Below are 22081 nucleotides of genomic sequence, written 5' to 3' on the forward strand. Positions count from 1 at the left end.
TAATGCGCAGGATCTTGTATATATATAATTCGAACCAATATGGTTCGAACTGCAAATGAAAGTAATTCGAACCGAGTCAGTTCGAATTACAACCTGAATTTTCTTCATAAATCGAACCAGGTCGGTTCGAACCTTGAGTGAACATAATTCGAACCCATGAGGTTCGAATTATAGAGAGAGAGTCTGGCCTTAGTAATTCGAACCGGGCTGGTTCGAATTACACAAAACTTAGTTCGAACCGGACCGGTTCGAATTAGTGGGAGAGAGACCTCTATATAACCGTTCTAAACGTGAGTTGCTCTCATTAGATGGAGTAAGATGGCTAGTGAGGAGAGTTTTGTTGTTCTGGTTCACCACAGAGGATCCATTAAGAGGAAAACTCGTTCCGGAGTGAAGTTCACAGATAAGGATCCTCTCTGTATTGTCGTGAATCCAACGATAAGGTATGATGACCTTGTTAGATATGTGCTGATGAAACTTGGCCTGGAAGGTGCGAAGCGGGTTAAGAAGTTTTTCTATCGCATTCCAGTCTCGATCCTGCACGATACGGTGAAGTATGATTGTCTCACGATTGGTAGTGATGAGGACCTGCAAGTCATGTTTCTTTGTCGGAGGCAGTTTCCGGAGGTGAGGACACCAGAATTGCTCGCAAAGCTGGTTGATGTGGTATCCAGCTCAGGGGGTTCGAACCGGAATACCACCAATGTAGCCACGGCAGCTGGTTCCAGTTCCAGGGCTGCCATGGCTTCTTCCTCCGTCCCAGTGTACGAGCCAGCGGTCCAACTTGTCGCCTCCCCGTCTTTTACTGTTGATCTGAATGACGGCGTAGGCGACGAGGTAGGATCCTTTGATATTCTGCCGAACGCCTTACAGGGCGTTCCACCGGTTGGTGTCGGAGACGGAGTCTTGGGTGATGCAGAGGAGGACGGCGTCGAGCCGGATACGATTGAGGATGACAGCGGCGACGAGGTTGGAGCGAATGGGCCTGCATTGGCGGGCGGTGGTTCTAGCTCTGGCACACAGCAGTATCCACCGCATTTTTTCTCGTTGGACCTGGATGCCATGAGACATGAGGGGGTTTTAGGGCACGATGTTGGATTCGGAGCTAGAGATGCGGAAGGGACTGCTAGTCTGACAGAGTTCCAGGTTGGTCAGCAATTCCAGGATAAAGATGAGGCCCTGTTAAGCGTGAAGACTTACAACATTCATGCACTCTCTGAACGGCATATGGAACATGTGCGTCTCGGGACGCCATCGCTCCACGAATGCACTGACAAGGACCTCGGCTAGCCGGAACCATCGGTCGTTCAGCCTTGCAAGATGGTATAGACCTGCCATCTACAAGTACGGAACGTATCTGTCATCAAGTCGCATGCCCTGCTGCCGCCGCATGCTCCTAATGCATCGCTGGGGCTGCGCACGAAATGAACCGCATAGTTAGAACCAGCTTAAAAACCAACCACAACCGTAACCAGCACGATAAATCATCAACAAACCATTCTGCTAAATAAAACCGCATAACATTACATGAAAGATAAGCAACAGGAAAACAAACCCATAGACCGCACAACTAAACCGCTAACATAAACCAGCTTAACGATATCCACTAACAAGAAACAGCTTAACTAAACCGGTTTACATAAAAGAGCTAGCGTAAAACAACTACCATCAAACAAGTCAAACAAATCACCAACATAAAACCACTAACGAAAACCACCTACCCTAAACCACTAACATAAACCGCTTGCATAAACCACTAACATAAACCCCAACATAAACCACTAACAGAAACCACTAACTTAAACCACTAACATAAACCACTACCCTAAACCACAAACCTAAACCACTAGCATAAACCACTAACTTAAACCGCTAACATAAACCACCAACATAATCCCCTCACATAAACCACTAACATAAACCACCATCTAACCCACATGCAAAACCATTAAGGCACAAATACCGCTAGAATAAAAAATATTTCCGTACTAACCTCCTCGTTGATGACCCCGGCTATATGAGCGACTCCGTCCAAGCGATATAACCGTGCCGGATCGTCCCCCATCAGCAGAGTATTCCGTTCAGGTCTTCCTCGGAGAGAATCTGGGTCGTTTTTTCTGAGATTTTGTGGGGTAGGGGGGAGGAATAATAGTTCGAATGAGAGTGATTCGAACTCCTTATATAGCCGAATCACCCCTAATTCGAACCACCTTGGTTCGATTTATGAAGGAGCACGCCAAGGGTAATTCGAACCAGCTTGGTTCGAATTACATGCGTTGCACACTTGGCTATAGTTCGAACTTGCCTAGTTCGAATTACATGGGGTTGGAGTTCGAACCACCTTTGTTCGAATTACATTCAAAGCTCCTCTCCCCTAATTCGAACCTCCCTGGTTCGATTTACTTTTGTTTGTAGTTCGAACCACCCTGGTTCGAATTACATAGAAATAGCGTCTGGCTTATTGCTGAAATGATTTTCAGTTTGGCGTATTTACGTTACACCCTTCTTGATGTGGCTTATTAGGGTTTTTTGCTCAATATATATATATTATTTAATTTAATATGTATTTTATATTTTAATATATATATCTTATAGATAGTTGATTTAATTTAGTGGTTTTTTTATGTATACGTATAATATATCGTTGATATATATTATACATAGTATATAGGTAGGACTTATAAAATAAATATTTCGAATTTTTTTACACAAATTGGATATCTTCAAATCAAATTGAAAATACTCCAAATTGAAAATTGAAAATAGTGATGGGAGTGACCAAGTCACCTTGTGTCTGGTGAGCCCATAAATTGATGGCATCTACTTCCATTATTTCTTCTGTCCTAAGAAACAAAGAAACATCCAAAGTGTGTGTAGTGCAATATGTCAATCTAGAGAAATTATAAATTAAGAATGTAATACAAAGCATCCCAAAAGGTCAAAAACACAGAGAACTGTTCCACGTGCAGGAGTGAGAGAACTTTGGAATCAAGAACTGTTTTTGCTGCAAACTAAACAAAGATTTATAATAATTAATATAAGTCCGTAGATATAGGAAGATGCTGACCTTTTTACAATGAAATATTTAAATTTTTATTTTTATTCACTCTTAATTGCTATCTAATTTTTTGGTTTAATTACTCTGTTGGTCCTTATAGTTTTGCGAAATTTTCAATTAGTTCTCTATACTTTTTTTCTTTTTAATTGAGTCTTTGCACCAATTTTTTTTAATTGGGTCTCTACACTTTTTTTCTCTTATTTAGGTTCTTATACCAATTCTTTTTTCTTTTAGTTGGGTCCCTATAAAATTAAGCCAATTACTACTAAGAGAGACTTAATTGAAAAAAAATTTAGTACAGAGACCCAATTAAAAAGAAAAAAAACGTATAAATACCTAATTGAAAATTTCACAAAATTATAGGACCAACAGAGTAATTAAACCTAATTTTTTTTAATGGAATAAATTATTTTTTATCTTTTGAAATTTGACCAAAATTTTAAAAATATTCATAAATTTTATTCAATTTTTTTATTTGCATCAAATGTATTTTAGATAATTAAATTTTTTAAAAAATTTAAAATTAATTTGCAATAACTTTATGAGAACAATCTTTAATACAAGTAAGCCAAACATAAACTTTTATTATTAGCTTTCAATTGTCAATTATTATTATTGAATTGATCTTAAATTTCTTAAAAAATTAGCTATAAGAATATATTTAATATAAATAAAAATTTCTAGAATACAAATAAAATAAAATGAAACATAAAAATATTTTTAAAATTTTATCAAATTTCATATAAAAAAATATATACTTTGCCCTTTTCAAAGTCATTAGATATGATATGAAATTTATTGCAAATATTGATGATAAATTGTATATTCATCAAATGTACAATAATAAACAATGTTTATTTTTAGGTTTAAATGTACAATTTGAAAATAATGACAAAATCAACTTATTATCAAATTAATTCAACATAAAATTGATACAAAGTATATCTAAATATTATATTAATTTATAATATCCTAAATATATTTTAATATTTTACCTAATTGTAAAGAAAAATGAATCGGTTTAGGGTTTGTTTAGGCTTCTAAGAAAAAATAATTTTTTGAGTTTTTTTTTAAATTTTATAAAAAAAGTAAAAATAATTTTATATTTCAATATATGGTAAAAAAATATTTTATTTATTAATTATATTTAAATATAATAATATAAAAATATATTTTTGTTTAATTATTATGTAAAAAATATTTTTTTAAAAAATATATAAATTATAATTTTTTAAAAAAATATTTTTTATTATTTTTATTTTTATTATTAAAAATTTATTAAATATGCTAAAAAATAATTTTTTTATTAACTTAATAACATTCAAAAAAATACTTAGTAGTTTAGTTTAATGTACAAAATAAATTAACTAGACAAAACAATTGTCTTTTTCAGCCGAAAGTTTACTTCCATCTCACACTACACATGGTGCATCCAATTTCAACAATTAATAATCAAATCAAATAAAGGGTTTTTATTGGTGGATGTGTGCAACAACAGTGTAACATTTCTTTTCTTTATTATTTGATTTCATGTGCATAACCAATTGACCATATCCTTAGCTTCAATTCATTGAGAAATTAATTAAGGATGCAAGTTGTTTTTATTGCAAGTGGCATAATAGTGACCAAAAAAATTACTAGGGTTTTGCTTCATTCATGGACACGTTGGTGGGGACTGCATAATAATAAGTGATGGATCAGAGAAAACAAAACAAGTATAAAAGGTTGCATTGTATGTTCTTGCGCTGTTCTACATACTTAGACAGCAAATGCTTATCTGGATTCTATATTGGCACGTGTATTGCATAGATATTCTAATTATTGTACTTAATTAGGCTTTTCATTTATACTTTAAATTCAAGCTACTTAAAAAAATATTGTAAATATAAAAAATTAGTCATCAAATCAGTACTGTGTATTTATATATAAATATATTTATTATTTAACTTATTTTTAATATTTATTTTAGATTTTAATATATATATATATAGTTTATACGAATAATTAATTTGATAAATAATTTTGATATACATACACTATAATTAAAGCTATATTATGATACCAAAGGAATTGAACAAAAGAGATTAAAAAGAATAATAAAATAGATATTTGCATAATTATTGGATTTTTAGGTTTAGTTTAGGTTAATGTAAAAATAAAAATAAAAACAAAAAAATGAAAGAATGAAAAGATAATAAAATATTATGTTTATTTATTTAATATAAAATAAATATTTCTGTATTAACAACATCAATTATTGTTCTTTTGATATAAAAGGTTATGAAAAGAAAAGAAAATTTGAAGTGAAAAATTCAGTTCAGTCTTTCAAGCTATCTTCATACAGTCATGAGAGTGTGGAAGAGACACTACTACTTAAATAGTTAAATATATATAAAAAAAGAAGAAGCAAAATTATATGTCTATCTATATTACAACATCAACTTTCAACCAAGCTGCAATTTTGTTTCTGGTTCTTTTTTTTTATGTGGGTTTGATTTTGATAATTTTTTCATTAGTTTTTAGTTCTACATTTCTATAGTACATCTTCAATTATATTTTTTAGTAAATTAGTAGTTAACGTAAATAGTTCTACATTCTTTCTTTATTTCTTGGGGGAGAGGGAGGCAAGGTTAATAAACATCTATAATTAGCAAGAAATGAAAATTTCTTATTTTTAGTCAAGTTATATAAGGTGAGGCTCCAATCTGAAATTTTTAATCGGAGGGAGCATATCTCATTTGAATTATAATTTATTAGCGAAAATTTCTTACTTGAGTTAGCTCATTTTTTTTGTTTTTTATAATATCCTCTAATCCGATAGAATAATGACTAATCTATTGCAGATCAGAATTTTATTTAAAAGTTTGTTACTGACTAATAATGAATGATTATATATACAAAGCGAGATTAAAACTCTTGATATATAACAACCCAATTTTCAGTATGTATAGACCATATCGAAAACTAAGTGCTACCAACATTACAGTAGAGGCGGAGCATAACGGCTTTTTTTTTAAAGATTCACAAGACGATAATAGAAAATACATAAACGTTTCATAAATATACACATAGAACTTATGGTTATAGGTTTTCAACATCGTATGAATTCAGTCAGAACACTCCAAGTACAGTTAGATAATATTTATAGATATATATATATATGATCCCAAATTCCGATCTATTCAAAAAATCCCTAAATTGAAACTCAAACTAGCTTAATTCTCGCTATAAGTCTAGTCCCATCTAAGGTCACAAAAACGAAGAAAAGACACTCTGGGTGTGTGGTTCAAGGATTAGTTTTTATTACCAAGAATATCATTACTAGAAATATAATGTCTAGGAATGAGATTTATAAGATTGTTATGTTTGGTTATAAAATTTAATAATTTGGAATATTATGTAATAATTTTAGAAATGAATGAATTTTTGCTTGGTTGGATCTAAATTTATTGTTAATATTATGTAATATGTCAAAATTATTCTTACTCAATCAAATTAAAAGGTTAATAATTAAACTTAATAAATACATGAAAAAAATTACATATAAATATATTTTAAAATAAATTCAATATAATCAATCATTTTTAGATAAAAATGTTTATTTTTATTTTAAAAAATACCACTAATATTAAAATTTTTAAATTTTTTTAAAAGTTAAATATAAAACTAATTGAATATTATTATTTTTTATTTAAACTCTTTTAAATTTACAAAAAATATCTCTAATAATAAATTTACTAGAACATTATCACAATTAATATATCTCTAATAACAAATATCTTTAATTAAAATTAACATTATCACAATTAAATTTATTAAAATATCCCTAATAACAAATATATTTAATTAAAATTATTATCGATTCAAATTTTTTTGTCTACTAAAATATTTCTAATAACAAATATCTTTAATTAAAATTAATATTATCATAATTAAATTTACTAAAATATCTCTAATAACAAATATCACAATTAAAATTAGCACAAATACTTATCTAAATTTTAAAAAATTCTATAATCCGTCTCATAATTCATAATTGAACTTATACAAAACAAATCTCAACATTTCTAAATACATATGTATTACAAACTTAAAACCGACAATCTAATATAATCCATAAAAATTGAAAAATAGCAAGATTTAAATCAATTTCTTTAAAAATGGCAAGACTTTTCCTAGTTGAAGTTAGAACACCATATTGATCAGACAATTGTCCCTTATAATGCTAAGGGCAATCTTCATTCTATCTTCAACGGCCAAACCAGGAACATCCCTCAACAATGCCATTAGCTTCATTCTGCGCTCAGCTTCCTCTTTCTCGTGCTTAAAACAAGAAATCATATCAACTAAAACTACTGTGTTTTCTTGATAAGCACCTTTCATATCTCTAATTGATTCTGCTACTATGTCAAATACTTCCTCACTTTTACTCCCTCTTTTTCTTTTATTCCTTTTTCTAGTAGATGAGAAAGTAGGAGCAGCAGAAGCATCAGGAGTAGCAGAAGCATCAGGAACAGCAGAAACACCAGGAGTTAGAGTTCCTAAAATATAATAAACAATTCAATAGAAGATTATCTATTTAATAGCAGGAGAATCTATTTAATAGCTTTTGTAAAAGAATTAACATATATAATAACATAAAGACAAGCTTCTATTATGATGCTTCTATATTTGCATGTGAATCTTGATGATACTACATCCACAAATATCGACTGTATATATATCAAACAAGCAAACAGAGCAACAGTAATAATATAGAGAGAGAATAACTCTAAAATTCAAGAAAGTACACAACAACAAAGATCAACAATAAATGAATTTATGTATATGAATTAGAGTCAATTGCTTATATACTTGAGAATCAGCTTCATATTCTATTTCAATCTCTTCCAAATTTACTTGAGTGTTTTCATTCACTTATCGATCACACAAGGTTGCTTCGCGCTCAACCTACATAGTAGCAACTACTTGAGTTATATTTTTTGCATTCCTCCTTGAGCCATTTTCTACCAAATGTTATTGTCAACTCTTCAAAATATGGAAATAGTTTATCATCGAGGCCATTAGCATTAGGATGAGATTGAAATTAAAAGAAAAATAAGTAAGCAATAAATATTAAAAAACTAAGATAAATAAACTTGTATTACGAAAGTTGCTTAGAATTTACGCTCTTCCATTCATTGAAATTTTGTCACTCCACTATAATTATTTTATCTTTATCATTCCAATCAAATCCACTTCTAACTGTGCCCATCATCTTAATTATTGTAAAATATTGTCTCTTTAACAATTTCACCCTTAATTCAATATGTGAATTAGCCTAAACTTATATTAGGATATCAATTCAAAATTACCACAATTCAACAAATATATAGCAAGCAAAATATGACATAACCTTTCTCCAATAATTGTCTTCCCACATAAATGGGATATGAAATTAAAACAAAACATACATAATAACAATTAAGCCTCATTTTTTTAGTTCGGTCAGTTATACTTATAATAATTAAGCCTCATTTTAACTTCAATTTTTTATCTATTTCTAAACTTACAAAAGGCCTGCATTGTAAATGTGTCTTTACTGACAAATTTTGTGAGATACAGAATTAGATTTCTTTAAAGATGATTGACACAACTAGAGCAAAACATGAATTATACATGCTAAATTTTCTTGCATTAGAGCTAGCACATAAGAATAATATAAAAAATACAACATATAATAAGAGTACTAGAATTTTAGACATGTAAAGTTATAGTGACAAGATTTTACTTTCTTCTAATCTTAATAAGACAACAAATTTAGTTACACAAACTTTAAATTTTTTTATTGAGAATTTATGACATTTTAAATTGGGTCATATACCCAAAATAAATTTGATATTATGAAACAAATATATCCTTGTGTGCAGTTTCCTGATACAGTGGTTTTTTGTTCTTTCTCTCTTTTGGGCCTTGAAATTAGTTCGAATTGCTCATTACCAAGTGATATGCATGCAAAAGTCTTGGGCCTCAATGGAGCATGTTCTCTAATATTGTTTCCAAGGCACTGCGGTGTTACTTGGATTTTTTTTTTGGACAGGTCGGTGTTACTTGATTTGTTACCGTATATTTGTAACTGGGCTTAGTCTGTTTCAAATTTACGATTGAAGCATTTCAGACAAAAAAAATGCAGCAACCCGATCCAATTTGGAGAAAATAATCCCTAAAGAGTAAAACCACACAAGTCGTAGTTGTTTTATGTTGTTTAAGCGTTATGTTCTAACTTCTAACTAAATTCTTTTGAAGTCATCATATCCTAAGTTAGTAAGCAACCCTTGATAAGAAGATCCCCTACTAATTTTGTGGGCGTCTTCCTTTATTTTCCATAAAAAAATCTAAAAAGATAAAATTTAAATAATTAGATACATATGAAATATCTAAATAACATAGAAATAATAAAATAAATTCTAATACTATATTAATCATTTAAAATTTGAGTAATCATAACCTTTAATATTCATTTAAGCAAGAGTTGTTGTTAAATAAATACATACTTCACAAACTATGAATACGAATAAAAATTTATAGACCAATTTAAATCATTCGCAATCATGATATGCAGTTTACACGTAAATAAATTATATTATAATACATGACACTAAATTGATATATAGACAAATTATTTTTTATAACACATGATACTACCATTTATATTAACATATCATATATTATTAATTGACACATTATATTTTTATTAGATAGAACTGAATCATATTTTAATACGTGACATTAAGTATTTATATTAGTATTACATGATGAGTAAATATTATTATTTTTTATTAATATTTAGTTATTTATAATTTTTTATAAGATAAAAAGACTCAAATTCACAATTTTTTAAGTGAGTATAGAAAGATTATGCTATTTGAGTTGTAACTCGTTAGCAGCTATTTATAATTTACATGTATCTTCATAGACATTTTATATACAAAAAATATATAATTTATATTTATATTTACTAAAATTTTTATACACATAAATTAATATAATTTATACCTGTAAATTTAACACATAAATTAATAAAATTTATTTAATAAAATAATTTAATATTTATGCTGACTAAATAATAATAATAAAAAATATTAAAAATTAATGAATCCAAGATTTTTTTCAAAAAAAAAAAAAATTAAAAAGACTAATGTGAGTTATGGAATATATAGAAATTCAAAATCCAAATAAGAAAAACGAAAATTCGAGTGAAAATTCAAAAAACATTTCCAGACTCAACTTGTGATATCATGGCAAAGGCAATATAGTGCAGGAAAAGTACCTGATATGTGGTGTATGTGGGCATGGAGCCCAAGAAGGCAAAGATTGTGCAGACACGCAGAATAGACTCTATTCCTCAATAATAATAATAATAATAATAATAATAATAATAATAATAATAATAATGTAATTATTACTATTATATTATAATGGATGATAGGATTTAATTTGATGTGTCATGTCTCCACTCGATCCATCACATACGTGTCACTGTTCAATGCATCACACACCCCATTTTCACTCCACAAACTCTTAATTACTAATTGGTTTCCCTCTTCCATAAGTGTTTGTGTCTTTGTGCACTATTCACAATTCCAACAATAAATAGTGCTAACTTCCAAATATTCCACAACAAACTAAGCACCTATAACAAAATATTATTATTCTAAATTCTTATTCTTCTTTTTGGCTACTTGTTCCTTTACCATGGAAGAAGAAGAAATCCGAAGCATCAATCATGGTGTGTTTGGCACGGTGGATGATTATGCTTATGCTGAAGAATCATGTGTCAATGAGGGAGAGTTTAAGGTTTCAGGTAATAATACTATTAACATCTCAAACTATGGAATAATTAATAATAATAAAAATAATAATGATGATGCACAATATTATTATTGTTACTCCTTATTGGAGGCTATGCCTCTTCCAGGGCCTACTTGGTCTACAACTCCACCTTCTTTGTTGGCTGAGCCACCACCACCCCCACCCTCATCAACCACCATTGAAGAGTGTTGTTGGCTAGGGTTTCTAGAAGGGTTAGAAGATAATGGCAAAATGGTAATTAGTGATGGTAATTTGGACTTGGACCACCATTTAGGACTTGAACATGGTGTGGTTGATAATAATAATAATAATAATAATAATAAGGCTTCTAGGAATGAATTGTCATCACCTTTTGTGGATGATGAATTGGAACTTAGTTATTGCCCAGATGATTGGTTGGTGATTCCATCAATGGAGAATAATTAATGATTTGTAAGATATGATTATGTCTTAGGATATTTCTTTTTTCATGATAGAAATGTCTTAAGTTCGAATATAATGACTAATCTCTTATTGATTTGTAGTCATATCAATAGGTATTAATTAGAGTTGACTCGAGTTTTAAAATTTCTAATTACTTAGTACATTGATGTTATTGTTGGACAAAATTAATGAGCAACTTTTGTTGTTTCTAGTGGATTATTATGTGTTACATATTATTCCTCTTATTTGATATTTTATAACGTTCTTTTCAACATATATATCTCTGCTTTGAGTTAGTTTCCATTGTATGTGTTATTACGAACAGAAATGCTAGGGCAGTAGAATTTATTTTTTTGCCCATCGTTTAGTTATTAACTTATTTTAGCAATTCAATAACTTATTTTATCTCATATTTTTAAATATTAATAGTTAACTGATAATAAAAAGTAATAAATTTGGATAATCTTCTAATATTTTTTTATTACAAATTCACTGCTCATTCAACAAATTTAAGCTACCAATTGATAGTTCAATGCTACTCTTCTCTTATTCTAAATTCTAATAATTCATGGAAGCTAATTAAGCAACTTGTTATTTGTTCTGGACATTAAAAAAAACCTAGTCAGGCTAGATTCCATGTAAAAATTAGAAAAGAAAATGGTGGCCCTTTAATGACACCAACAAAGTAGCGTTTGTTTTGGGGTAGGACACGGAGATATGGACAATACTTGTTTAAAAAGTGTTTGAAAGCAGAGACATGGACAGTAGATATATTGTCTCCGAGACAGTTTTTTATAATTTTGTATCCACTCTTTCACGAAGGACAATGATGGACACGGGATTTAAAAGAGTGGACACGGACAATTTTATAAATTTTGTTTTCCTTTTTTTCCATTATTACATTTTCTTATTTTTTTTATTGCGTTGTTCAGAGATATTTTTTTTTCTTCCTATTCTTTCTCTATCTTTTTCTTTTCCAAGTACTCTCTTCTTTTTGTAGAATTTTTTATTGGGGGTAGATAATTTTTTCTTTTTATCGTTTTACTTCAATACCATTTTAACCTTATATTATATTATTTGATTTGTAATAAAAATAATAACAAAAATAATTAATCTTAAAACTTTTGAAAGATAAATATTATCAAAAGTAAAATTGATCTTTTAAAATGTTAAAAAATAATTTATAAATTGTAATTGATTTTATATAATTTAAAGAAAAATTAGTTTTTTATAAAGAAAAATAAGTTTTTAGATAAAAAAATAGTTTTTTTAAATAAAAATAGATTTTTATATGAAAAACTAATTATTTTTTCATGTAAAAATGGATTTTTTTTAAAATTAATTTTTTATTTAAAATTAATTTGGCTTATTAACTTAAACAAAATTTTTTATTAATCAAACTCAAATTTATTTTTTTTGTTAATCTTAACCATATGTATTCCTACATATTAATAATAAATTTTAAAATAAAATAATTATATTTATAAATTTTATTTTAATATAAATACTAATATATTTTTTATTAAAATTTTTTGTCTCTTCAAATATTTTTGTCAAGTTCCGTATGTACTCCTACGTGCTCTTATTTTTTATTAAATTAATTTGTATTGATGTAAAAAATTTGGAATCACATGGCTATTTTAGTCATTTCATATAATATTTTAGTTTTGTCCATGTGTATCCAAACATAATATTAGATATTACATTAGTGTCTTGTCCATCATATCCAAACACAATAAGCAAAAGATAATTTTTAGTGTCTTCGTCCTATTGTCTCTGTTTTAATGTTATGTTCTGTTCTGTCTCTAAAAACAAACACAACCAAAAAATCAAGAATTTCAATCAAGTTAGATTGGTTTAATAGTTAATTAACAAATCCGTTTAAATAATTGTTAGGGGTTAACATGTAACAAATTTTTAAATGAAATTTTGATTAATAATGAATTAGTCCTTAGTCTTACGAATTGAAGAATATTGTAGAAAAATAAAAAAGATCAAATTTTTTTTTATACAATTTCAATGCGTCAAAGAGGATTCAAAATTAAAACAAACGGTGAAAGTATACAATGTATTTTATAAGCGCTCATTGAAATTAGTATCAAGATAGATAGATTAATAGGTGATGAGTTCAGTTTAATTTTTCCTTTTACAAGCAATAGATATATAATTTCAACATGTAAGCATTTAGACGTGTATATATTCCACCCAAACTTTTATTTAAAAAAATGCAATGTTTTAGTAGAACTCAAAATAGCAGCAGCATGAAGCTTTAAAAAATAAATTCTTAAAGAGTACACTCTAATGGAAAACAAATTGATGAATTAGATTAATTAATACAATCAATAATTAAAAAAATGTTGAAACTGCTAAGGTTCTAAGGCAGGTTGAACACCTGTTTGAATGGAATACTAAAAAAGTCAAAATTAGAGATAATATTGATTTGAACCAACAATTAGAAGACATAGACATTGCTGATCCAAGCCAAAGTGCATCTCCTATTATGAACAATTTGGAGTCTCTTCTTGCTCCAATGGATCCTAGCAGCACCGGTTTGGAGGGTGATCCTACTGATTAAAAGACATTAGATCTTGAAGACAAATGGTATAATGATGCGGAGAAAGATGATCAAGAGGAGAAATCGTTTAATCCTTACCCTAAGATCCCAATGTCTCAAGAAGAGTTCGAGAAATGGTGTAAGTTGTGAAAATATGCGCCATTGTCAAAGTGCTGGGGAAGACAGTAGGTTTTGGCTTCATGGAACGACGTCTCAAAAGAGACTGAAATAGCAAAGGTAAGATTAACGTTATTGACTATTTTTTGGTTCATTTTACAAATGAAGCAGATTATTCCCATGTACTTATGAAAAGGTCATAAATGGTGGCAGGACATTATTTGATTGTCTAGCGTTAGAGACTTTTCTTCCTGGAATCGGAAAAAGCTGTAAGGAAGATTGCTGCTTGGATTCGTATTCCAAACCTTTCTATAGAATTATATAATCATAGATTCCTGTGGTGAGTTAGCTCAACTTTAGGACACATGCTCAAAACCGACCGCACAACTTTTATCCATTCTAGAGGCCGCTTTGCTTGGATCTGTATTAAGATCGACCTTGTCAAGAAATTAATTTCTAGGATCTCGATTCTTGGCTCGAAATTGAATATTGAGTATGAGGGGTTATATCAAATTTGCTTTTCCTGTGGTAAATATGGCCATCAATTGGATTATTGTCTTAAATTACTGAAAAATCTTCATATGGCAAATAGGGAAGATGGAGTTGTGGCGGAGGCTAACACCAACCAGGAGAGCCAGAATGCTGAAGGAGCTAGGCATCAGAAAGGAAAGAATCAAGAATTTGAGAATAAGCAAGAATCATGCTATAATCAAGAACCTCCCAGTTTTGGCCCGTGGATGATGGTTAAACGACCAATTAAAAGGAAGAAGGGGACATCATATCCAAAAATCTAGTGGAAAGAACCATAGGATAGTGCCAAATGCAAAAACAAGAGATAGTTATCAACAAGGATTTCCAAATTATTGATAATAGATCTCGCTTAATGCTTACATGAAGAAGGGGAGCTAAATGCGCACGTTACCGTAGTGCATGGAAACGCAGATAATATAGAAGCTAATAAGATTGGGCCTGAGACTCCCAAGGCTCATAAAGGTAAAGAAATTTTGTAAACCACCCAAAAAAAATTGATGAGGCCGTGTGCAAGTAAGAACCCACAATCAGAGAAAAGAACTCCCCTTTCTAAAACTGGGCCCTATTTGAATGACAAAGGGGCCAAGCCCAATGCGAATGTGGTTGGGAAGAAAGTCTCGACACTGCTTGGGAGTTCCAAGATTGTGACCACTCCCACTTCTAAATCGAAGAACCCTGAAGTTGAAGCCATGGAAAGTGTTGTCACGGAGTACATGTGTCAGTTCACTCGTGAACAATATGAAGGTTTCATGGCCACGAAGAATGCGAATTCAAATCTTGAAGCCTATGCTATCCGTAACAATCCAATGATAATCCCTAGTTCGAACCAATTCTCACCTCTCTTCCAAAATGTAGGACACGATTCGGGGGCGAATTTGGGAAGACCGCCTGATGTTTTGATGAAGGAGTCTATTATTGGCAGATCGACGAACAGAGGATCTCTCTGCAACATCGAATGCTGATGCAAATGCCATTGCCCTAGAATAGCTATTGCCCGTGGTGGTTCTCCCGTTGTTTCTTTGATAATGATGAATATTATAAGATGGAATTGCAGGAGTGCAGGAGGTAAAACCTTTCCTTCTCTTATTTGAGATATCAGGAGTGAATATAATGCTAATTTTATCATTCTTTTGGAGACTCACATCAGTGGTCCAAGGGGAGAAGCTGTTAAAAACAAAATCGGATTTGATAGTTCCTTCATGGTAGAGGCGAATGACCACTCGGAGGATATTTGGTGCCTATGGGACTCTTCTACCAAGAGGGTGAATGTTCTAGAGCACAATAGATAGATTATCCACCTCATGATTTTCAGTAATAATTCTAATCCCTAGTTGCTCTCTACTGTGTACGGTAGCTCACAACGGCTCACTAGGAGAAATCTCTATAATAGCATCCGCAACTTGTCTGATAGTGTTAATCTTCCTTGGTGTATTTTAGGAGATTTTAATGCTATTTTACATTATTATGAGAGGAATGGTGGCTTTAGTAGAATTGATAGAGGAGCTTGTATTGAGTTCCAAAGTTGTATTTCTGATTGCAGGCTTGTTGACCTGGGTTATGTAGGCTGGTGATGCGTGAGCATCTTTCCTATCTTTTCCTAGTGAAATTGCATCTAAATTGTTGAGTTTAATAAAGAATTAATTATCTTTTAGCCAATATGGATGCTACTTTGAGTCTTTTGCAATTTTATTTATTTTTGATAGCATTCGGCAGAATTTGATGGAGTTTCTGTAGCACAAGAATCAAAGAAGATGGCAGCGCGGAGCGACGCGTACGCGTGATTTGGAGCTTTACATGGCGATGCGTGCGCGTGACTGATGCGTACGCGTGATTTGAAGATTTGCTCAGCGACGCGTGCGCGTAACCGACGCGTCCGCGTGACTTGCGAAAAAGACCATCGACGCGTACACGTGACTGACGCGTACGCGTGACATGCGCCACATACAGAAAATGCTGGGGGCAATTTATGGGCTGTTTTTGACCCAGTTTTCAGCCCAGAAAGTACATATCAGAGGCTGCAGAGTGAAGGAATCAAGTGGTCCCCACCCATCAACTGAAGACTTGATGATTGTTATAATTAATTCTGATTTAAATTCAAATTTGAATTTGAAAATAGGAAAAGATATTATTTTAATTTTAGAAATTAGATTTTAAATTAATTAGGATTTGTTATAAAAAGGAGAGACTTCTCTTCTATTAGAGGTTCCATTAGGGGATTCTATTAGGGAATTCTATACAAATTTATATTCCACATTCCATGAGCAACTAATCCTCCATTGTTAAGGTTAGGAGTTCTGTCTATTTGTATGGATTAATTCGTTTGATCTTTCTAATTTAATCCATTTTTTTATTTATATTTCAATAATTGTTTTTGTTCTTTATTTTATGAATTTGGGTGGAATGGAAGTATGACCCATGTTCTAATTGAGTTCTTGTAAAACTTGAAAAAGTTCTTTACTTGAACAATAGCTTGAAAACATATTATCCTGAATTTCTAATTGTTTGTATTTAACGGGATACGTGACATATAATCCCCTTAATTTTGGATAATTAGGATTTTTGTGGCATATACACTGAAATTTGATCATCACCTTCTAGTTGGAATTAATTGACCAAGGAATTGGCAGTTAATGAATTTTAGAGGAGACTAGGAAGGTCTAAGAAATTAGGGTCTAGTCACATATAGTTTGCCATGAATTCAATCTTGCATGATAAAAATAGTTAGTAAGAAAAATAAATCCAGAAAAATAGATAACTCTAAAGCCTTAACTGTTTTCTCCATATTTTATTTCCAACTCATTGCTGTTTGCTTTCTGAAATTCTTAAATTGTTGTTTAATGCTCTTTGAATACCAAAACACTCTTTTCTGTCTGTCTAACTAAGCCAATCACTTAACCATTGTTGATTAGTCCATCAATCCTCGTGAGATCGACCCTTACTTATGTAAGGTATTACTTGGTACGACCCGGTGCACTTGCCGGTTAGTTTGTGGTTGTTAAATCACCGCATTAAATTTTTGGCGCCGTTGCCGGGGATTAATAGTGATTAACAACTATTAGTTGTTTGATTGCTTAGATTAGGCGTTTTATTTTTAATTTTATTAAAATCTATTTTTAAAAAATTTTTTGAAAAAAATATACATTTATTTTGATTTATTTTATTTAAAAAATTTTTTTCTCTTAATTTTTGAAATTAAATTTGGTGTCTCCGTAGTAATTTTTCTCTAAAAAAAATATTTTAAAAAAAAAAATTTCTGTTCTGTCGTCTTTGCTTTCCTATTTACCACATGGTGCGTTTAATTCTCTTTGGTGTTTTGTGCTAAGGAAAAATAATGGAGAGAGATCACATGGGTTACTACTCACACCCAAGTAGTGATTCATATTATGGTGGATGGAGGAACTATCCAAATTTTGGTTGGCAAAGTCAAAACCAAAGAAACTTCAATGCTCCATGTTCCAACTATCTAAAGCCACCACCTCCATATTCATATCAAGAACCACCATCTCCATATTCATACCAAGAACCACCACCTCTTTACCCATATCAAGAACCATCATCTCCCTATTCATACCAAGAGCCATCCTCTTTTTACACTTATCAAGAACCATCATCTCCTTCTTATTCATATCAAGAGCCACAATCTCCTTATTCATCTCAAATACCATCAGATCTTGAGCTCCTCATGAAAGAATTCCTACACGATATAAAGACGAGTGTCAAAAATGTAGAGAATTATGTGCAGACGATGATCAAGAACCAGGAAGGGGAACAAGCAAATTCCTTCCCAAGAGATACAATATAAGATCCTATGGAAGAAAGTGAGGAAACCAATCAAAGGAGTTTATACTCCAGTGAATTAGAGAACTTTTCACCCTCACATATGGAAGAAGAGGAAGATGCATAACCTCTTATGCCCTTGGTAAGTAATGAAGAAGAGATTGAATTAGAAGACAGCTACCAAGAGGAAGAGGTTGAAATTGAGGAAGCTTGCAAAGAGGTAGAAGAATTCAAAGAAGAACACAAGGGAGTGGAGCTTGCAAGACCTCTTCCAAAGGCATCACCATCCAATACAACATTCAAGTGGGTAAAATTCCTACCCTTAACCTTTACTTTTCCACTTGAATATGGGCTACTGGAGACGGATGGTCAACTTAGAGCTTTTTGTGGCATTAAGAGTAAGAAGAAGATGGTTAGTGGCAAGAGTTGTCAAGCAAGATTCAATATGGTTGCATGCTCCAAATTGAAGTGTAAGGATTGGTGTAGAGCTCAATTAAATGGGTCTAGAAGGTTGTTCGGATGTCTCTGTGAGAATTCATATTGCTTGTCACCCGGTGGGAACAATGGTGATCCACAAGAAGATGGAGGTAAAGGCAAGGTTTGGGACCCTGGAATTTATTCCCACAATCAACACTCTTGGGGCCTTGTCACTTGCTTCAACTTGCTCAAAGGCGTTATGCGCCTAGTTTGGGATCCCGATAGCCATTGGAATTACAAACATTGGTGGAGATTCCTGGATCAATACAAGCATAAGCCACCATGACAAGGAGCTCACCACATGTCCAACATAAAGACTATGACTGAAATTGCTTGGTGGGAGACAACCCACCGTGGTATGATCGTTCCTTTTCATTCTTAGTTATTTTTCGTAATAGTAGTTTTCTTACTTATTTGATTTTTATTGAATTCTTACTAATTTTCTGATCATGCAGCTATTTTATCTAGAGGAAGTTCTAGGATTGCCTTCGGCTTTTCTCTATTATTATATGTTATATATGTGGAAGTTGTTACCATGCTGGGAACCTCTGGTTCTCACCCATGCGGATTTTGTGGTTTTCAGATGCAGGATGTGAGGCTTCTCGCTGAAGCATGCTGGAGACTTCTGGATTAGCGAAGATCCTTTGTTCTTAGGACTCTGTTTTGATTTTATGTTTTCCCTTAGACACTTTTATCTCCATTAAATAATACAAACTGTGATGACTCTTCTTATAGGAGATTTTGGAGAATAGGTTCTCAGTTTTTGTGTCCCTTTGGGTTTTTCTTGAGGTTTCCTATTTTATTTACTTGTATATATATATGTTGCTATGCTCGGATCGGTTATCTTCGCAATCGGATTTTGAGTTTTGATATTCTCATTTTTGACACTCTTTTGTATATATATAATCTCGCGTTAGTTTATCCTTGTTCGTTACGTTATCGATCGGAGTGTTGCGCGTTTTGAGTTACGATTTTTTGTTTTACCCCTTTTTCTTAAAAAGGCTCCTAGTTATAATCATTTTTCACAATACTATTCGTACTAAATCTCTATTTTTAGAGGTCGTAATACCTTGCCATCTCTGACTTATGACTTAAGCATAAGACTCTGTATGGTAGGGTGCTACATTATGGTATCAGAGCAGTTCGTTCCTGTAGAGCTTGAGGGACGGACTGACTATGCTTCTGTGCATTCTCTGTATGTGTGTTATGTGTTATTAGTATATCTGCTTGATATAATTGGCATAAACTTTCATGAGCATGCATTTGGGACTTTGAAGAACTAGACTTCTGATATTGAGACTGATCAACTTGATATCGATTGTTTGGTGTGTATAGGGACCAGATGGCGCCTCGTGTACGTGGTAGAGGCCGTGGGAGAGGTCGTACTAATGCTCGTGCGCCGGAGATTAACCCTAATGACCCAGTGAACTTTATGATTGCGTTGGAGAATATGGCTACTGCTATGCAAGCCACTACTGAGGCTCTTGGTCAACAGATGAATAACCATGGTAATGACGGAGGTGGAGCTCAGGGCCCGATGACACTGCCAAACTTCTTGAAGGTTAATCCACCTATGTTCAAGGGAACTAATAGCCCGATGGTGCACGAAATTGCAATCACACTTTTGCAATCCCGCACAACTAACCAGCAAGTGCACTGGGTTGTCCAAGTAATACCTTACGTGAGTAAGGGTCGATCCCACGGAGATTGTCGGCTTGAAGCAAGCTATGGTTATCTTGTAAATCTTAGTCAGGATATCAGAAATTATCAGGGTTGATTGTGAAAAGCAAAAGAACATGAAATAAGTACTTGTTATGCAGTAATGGAGAATAGGTTGAGGTTTTGGAGATGCTCCATCTTCTGAATCTCTGCTTTCCTACTGTCTTCTTCATCAAACACGCAAGGCTCCTTCCATGGCAAGCTGTATGTAGGGTTTCACCGTTGTCAGTGGCTACCTCCCATCCTCTCAGTAGAAATGTTCAACGTATCCTGTCACGGCACGGCTATCCATCTGTCGGTTCTCAATCAGGCCGGAATAGAATCCAATGATTCTTTTGCGTCTGTCACTAACGCCCCGCCTTCAGGAGTTTGAAGCTCGTCACAGTCATTCAGTCATTGAATCCTACTCAGAATACCACAGACAAGGTTTAGACCTTCCGGATTCTCTTGAATGCCGCCATCAATTCTAGCTTATACCACGAAGATTCTGATTAAAGAATCCAAGAGACATCTACTCAATCTAAGGTAGAACGGAGGTGGTTGTCAGGCACGCGTTCATAGTTGAGAATATGATGAGTGTCACGGGTCATCACATTCATCCGGGTTAAGAACAAGTGATATCTTAGAACGGAAGCAAGCATGATTGAATAAGAAACAGTAGTAATTGCATTAATCCATCAAGACACAACAGAGCTCCTCACCCCCAACCATGGGGTTTAGAGACTCATGCCGTGGAAGGTACACAAAGAAACGTGTAAAGTGTCATGAGGTACAGTTACAATGTCAAAAGATTCTATTAATAGTGAACTAGTAACCTAAGGTTTACAGAAGCGAGTAAATGACAGAAAAATCCACTTCTGGGCCCACTTGGTGTGTGCTTGGGCTGAGCATTGAAGCTTTCATGTGTAGAGACCTTTTCTGGAGTTAAACGCCAGCTTTCATGCCAGTTTGGGCGTTTAACTCCAAGTTTTATGCCAGTTCCAGCGTTAAACGCTGGAAGTTCTGAGGCTGATTTGCAACGCCGGTTTGGGCCATCAAATCTCGGGCAAAGTATGGACTATTATACATTGCTGGAAAGCCCAGGATGTCTACTTTCCAATGCCGTTGAAAGCGCGCCAATTGGGCTTCTGTAGCTCCAGAAAATCCACTTCGAGTGCAGGGAGGCCAGAATCCAACAGCATCTGCAGTCCTTTTCAGCCTCTAAATCAGATTTTTGCTCAGATCCCTCAATTTCAGCCAGAAAATACCTGAAATCACAGAAAAACACACAAACTCATAGTAAAGTCCAGAAAAGTGAATTTTGGCTAAAAACTAATAAAAATATACTAAAAACTAACTAGATCATACTAAAAACATACTAAAAACAATGCCAAAAAGCGTATAAATTATCCGCTCATCACAACACCAAACTTAAATTGTTGCTTGTCCCCAAGCAACTGAAAATCAAAATAGAATAAAAAGAAGAGAATATACTATAGACTCCAAAATATCAAAGAAACATAGTTCCAATTAGATGAGCGGGACCAGTAGCTTTTTGCTTCCAAACAGTTTTGGCATCTCACTTTATCCTTTGA

The 22081-nt window shown here is 32.4% G+C and overlaps 1 protein-coding gene across 1 annotated transcript; it reads left to right on the forward strand.

The window, feature by feature from the left end:
• Nucleotides 1-318: 318 nt before the first annotated feature.
• On the forward strand, nucleotides 319-1290 carry LOC130963358 (uncharacterized). The gene has a single exon (XM_057889482.1). The coding sequence runs from the start codon at nucleotides 319-321 to the stop codon at nucleotides 1288-1290; it is 972 nt and encodes a 323-aa protein (XP_057745465.1).
• Nucleotides 1291-22081: the final 20791 nt, after the last annotated feature.

Source organism: Arachis stenosperma, chromosome 2 (assembly GCF_014773155.1).
Source record: "Arachis stenosperma cultivar V10309 chromosome 2, arast.V10309.gnm1.PFL2, whole genome shotgun sequence".
NCBI lineage: Eukaryota > Viridiplantae > Streptophyta > Magnoliopsida > Fabales > Fabaceae > Arachis > Arachis stenosperma.

What these genes read in the sequence shown, in the direction of transcription:
- LOC130963358 (XM_057889482.1), top strand. Translation starts at nt 319, where the DNA reads ATGGCTAGTGAGGAGAGTTTTGTTGTTCTGGTTCACCACAGAGGATCC.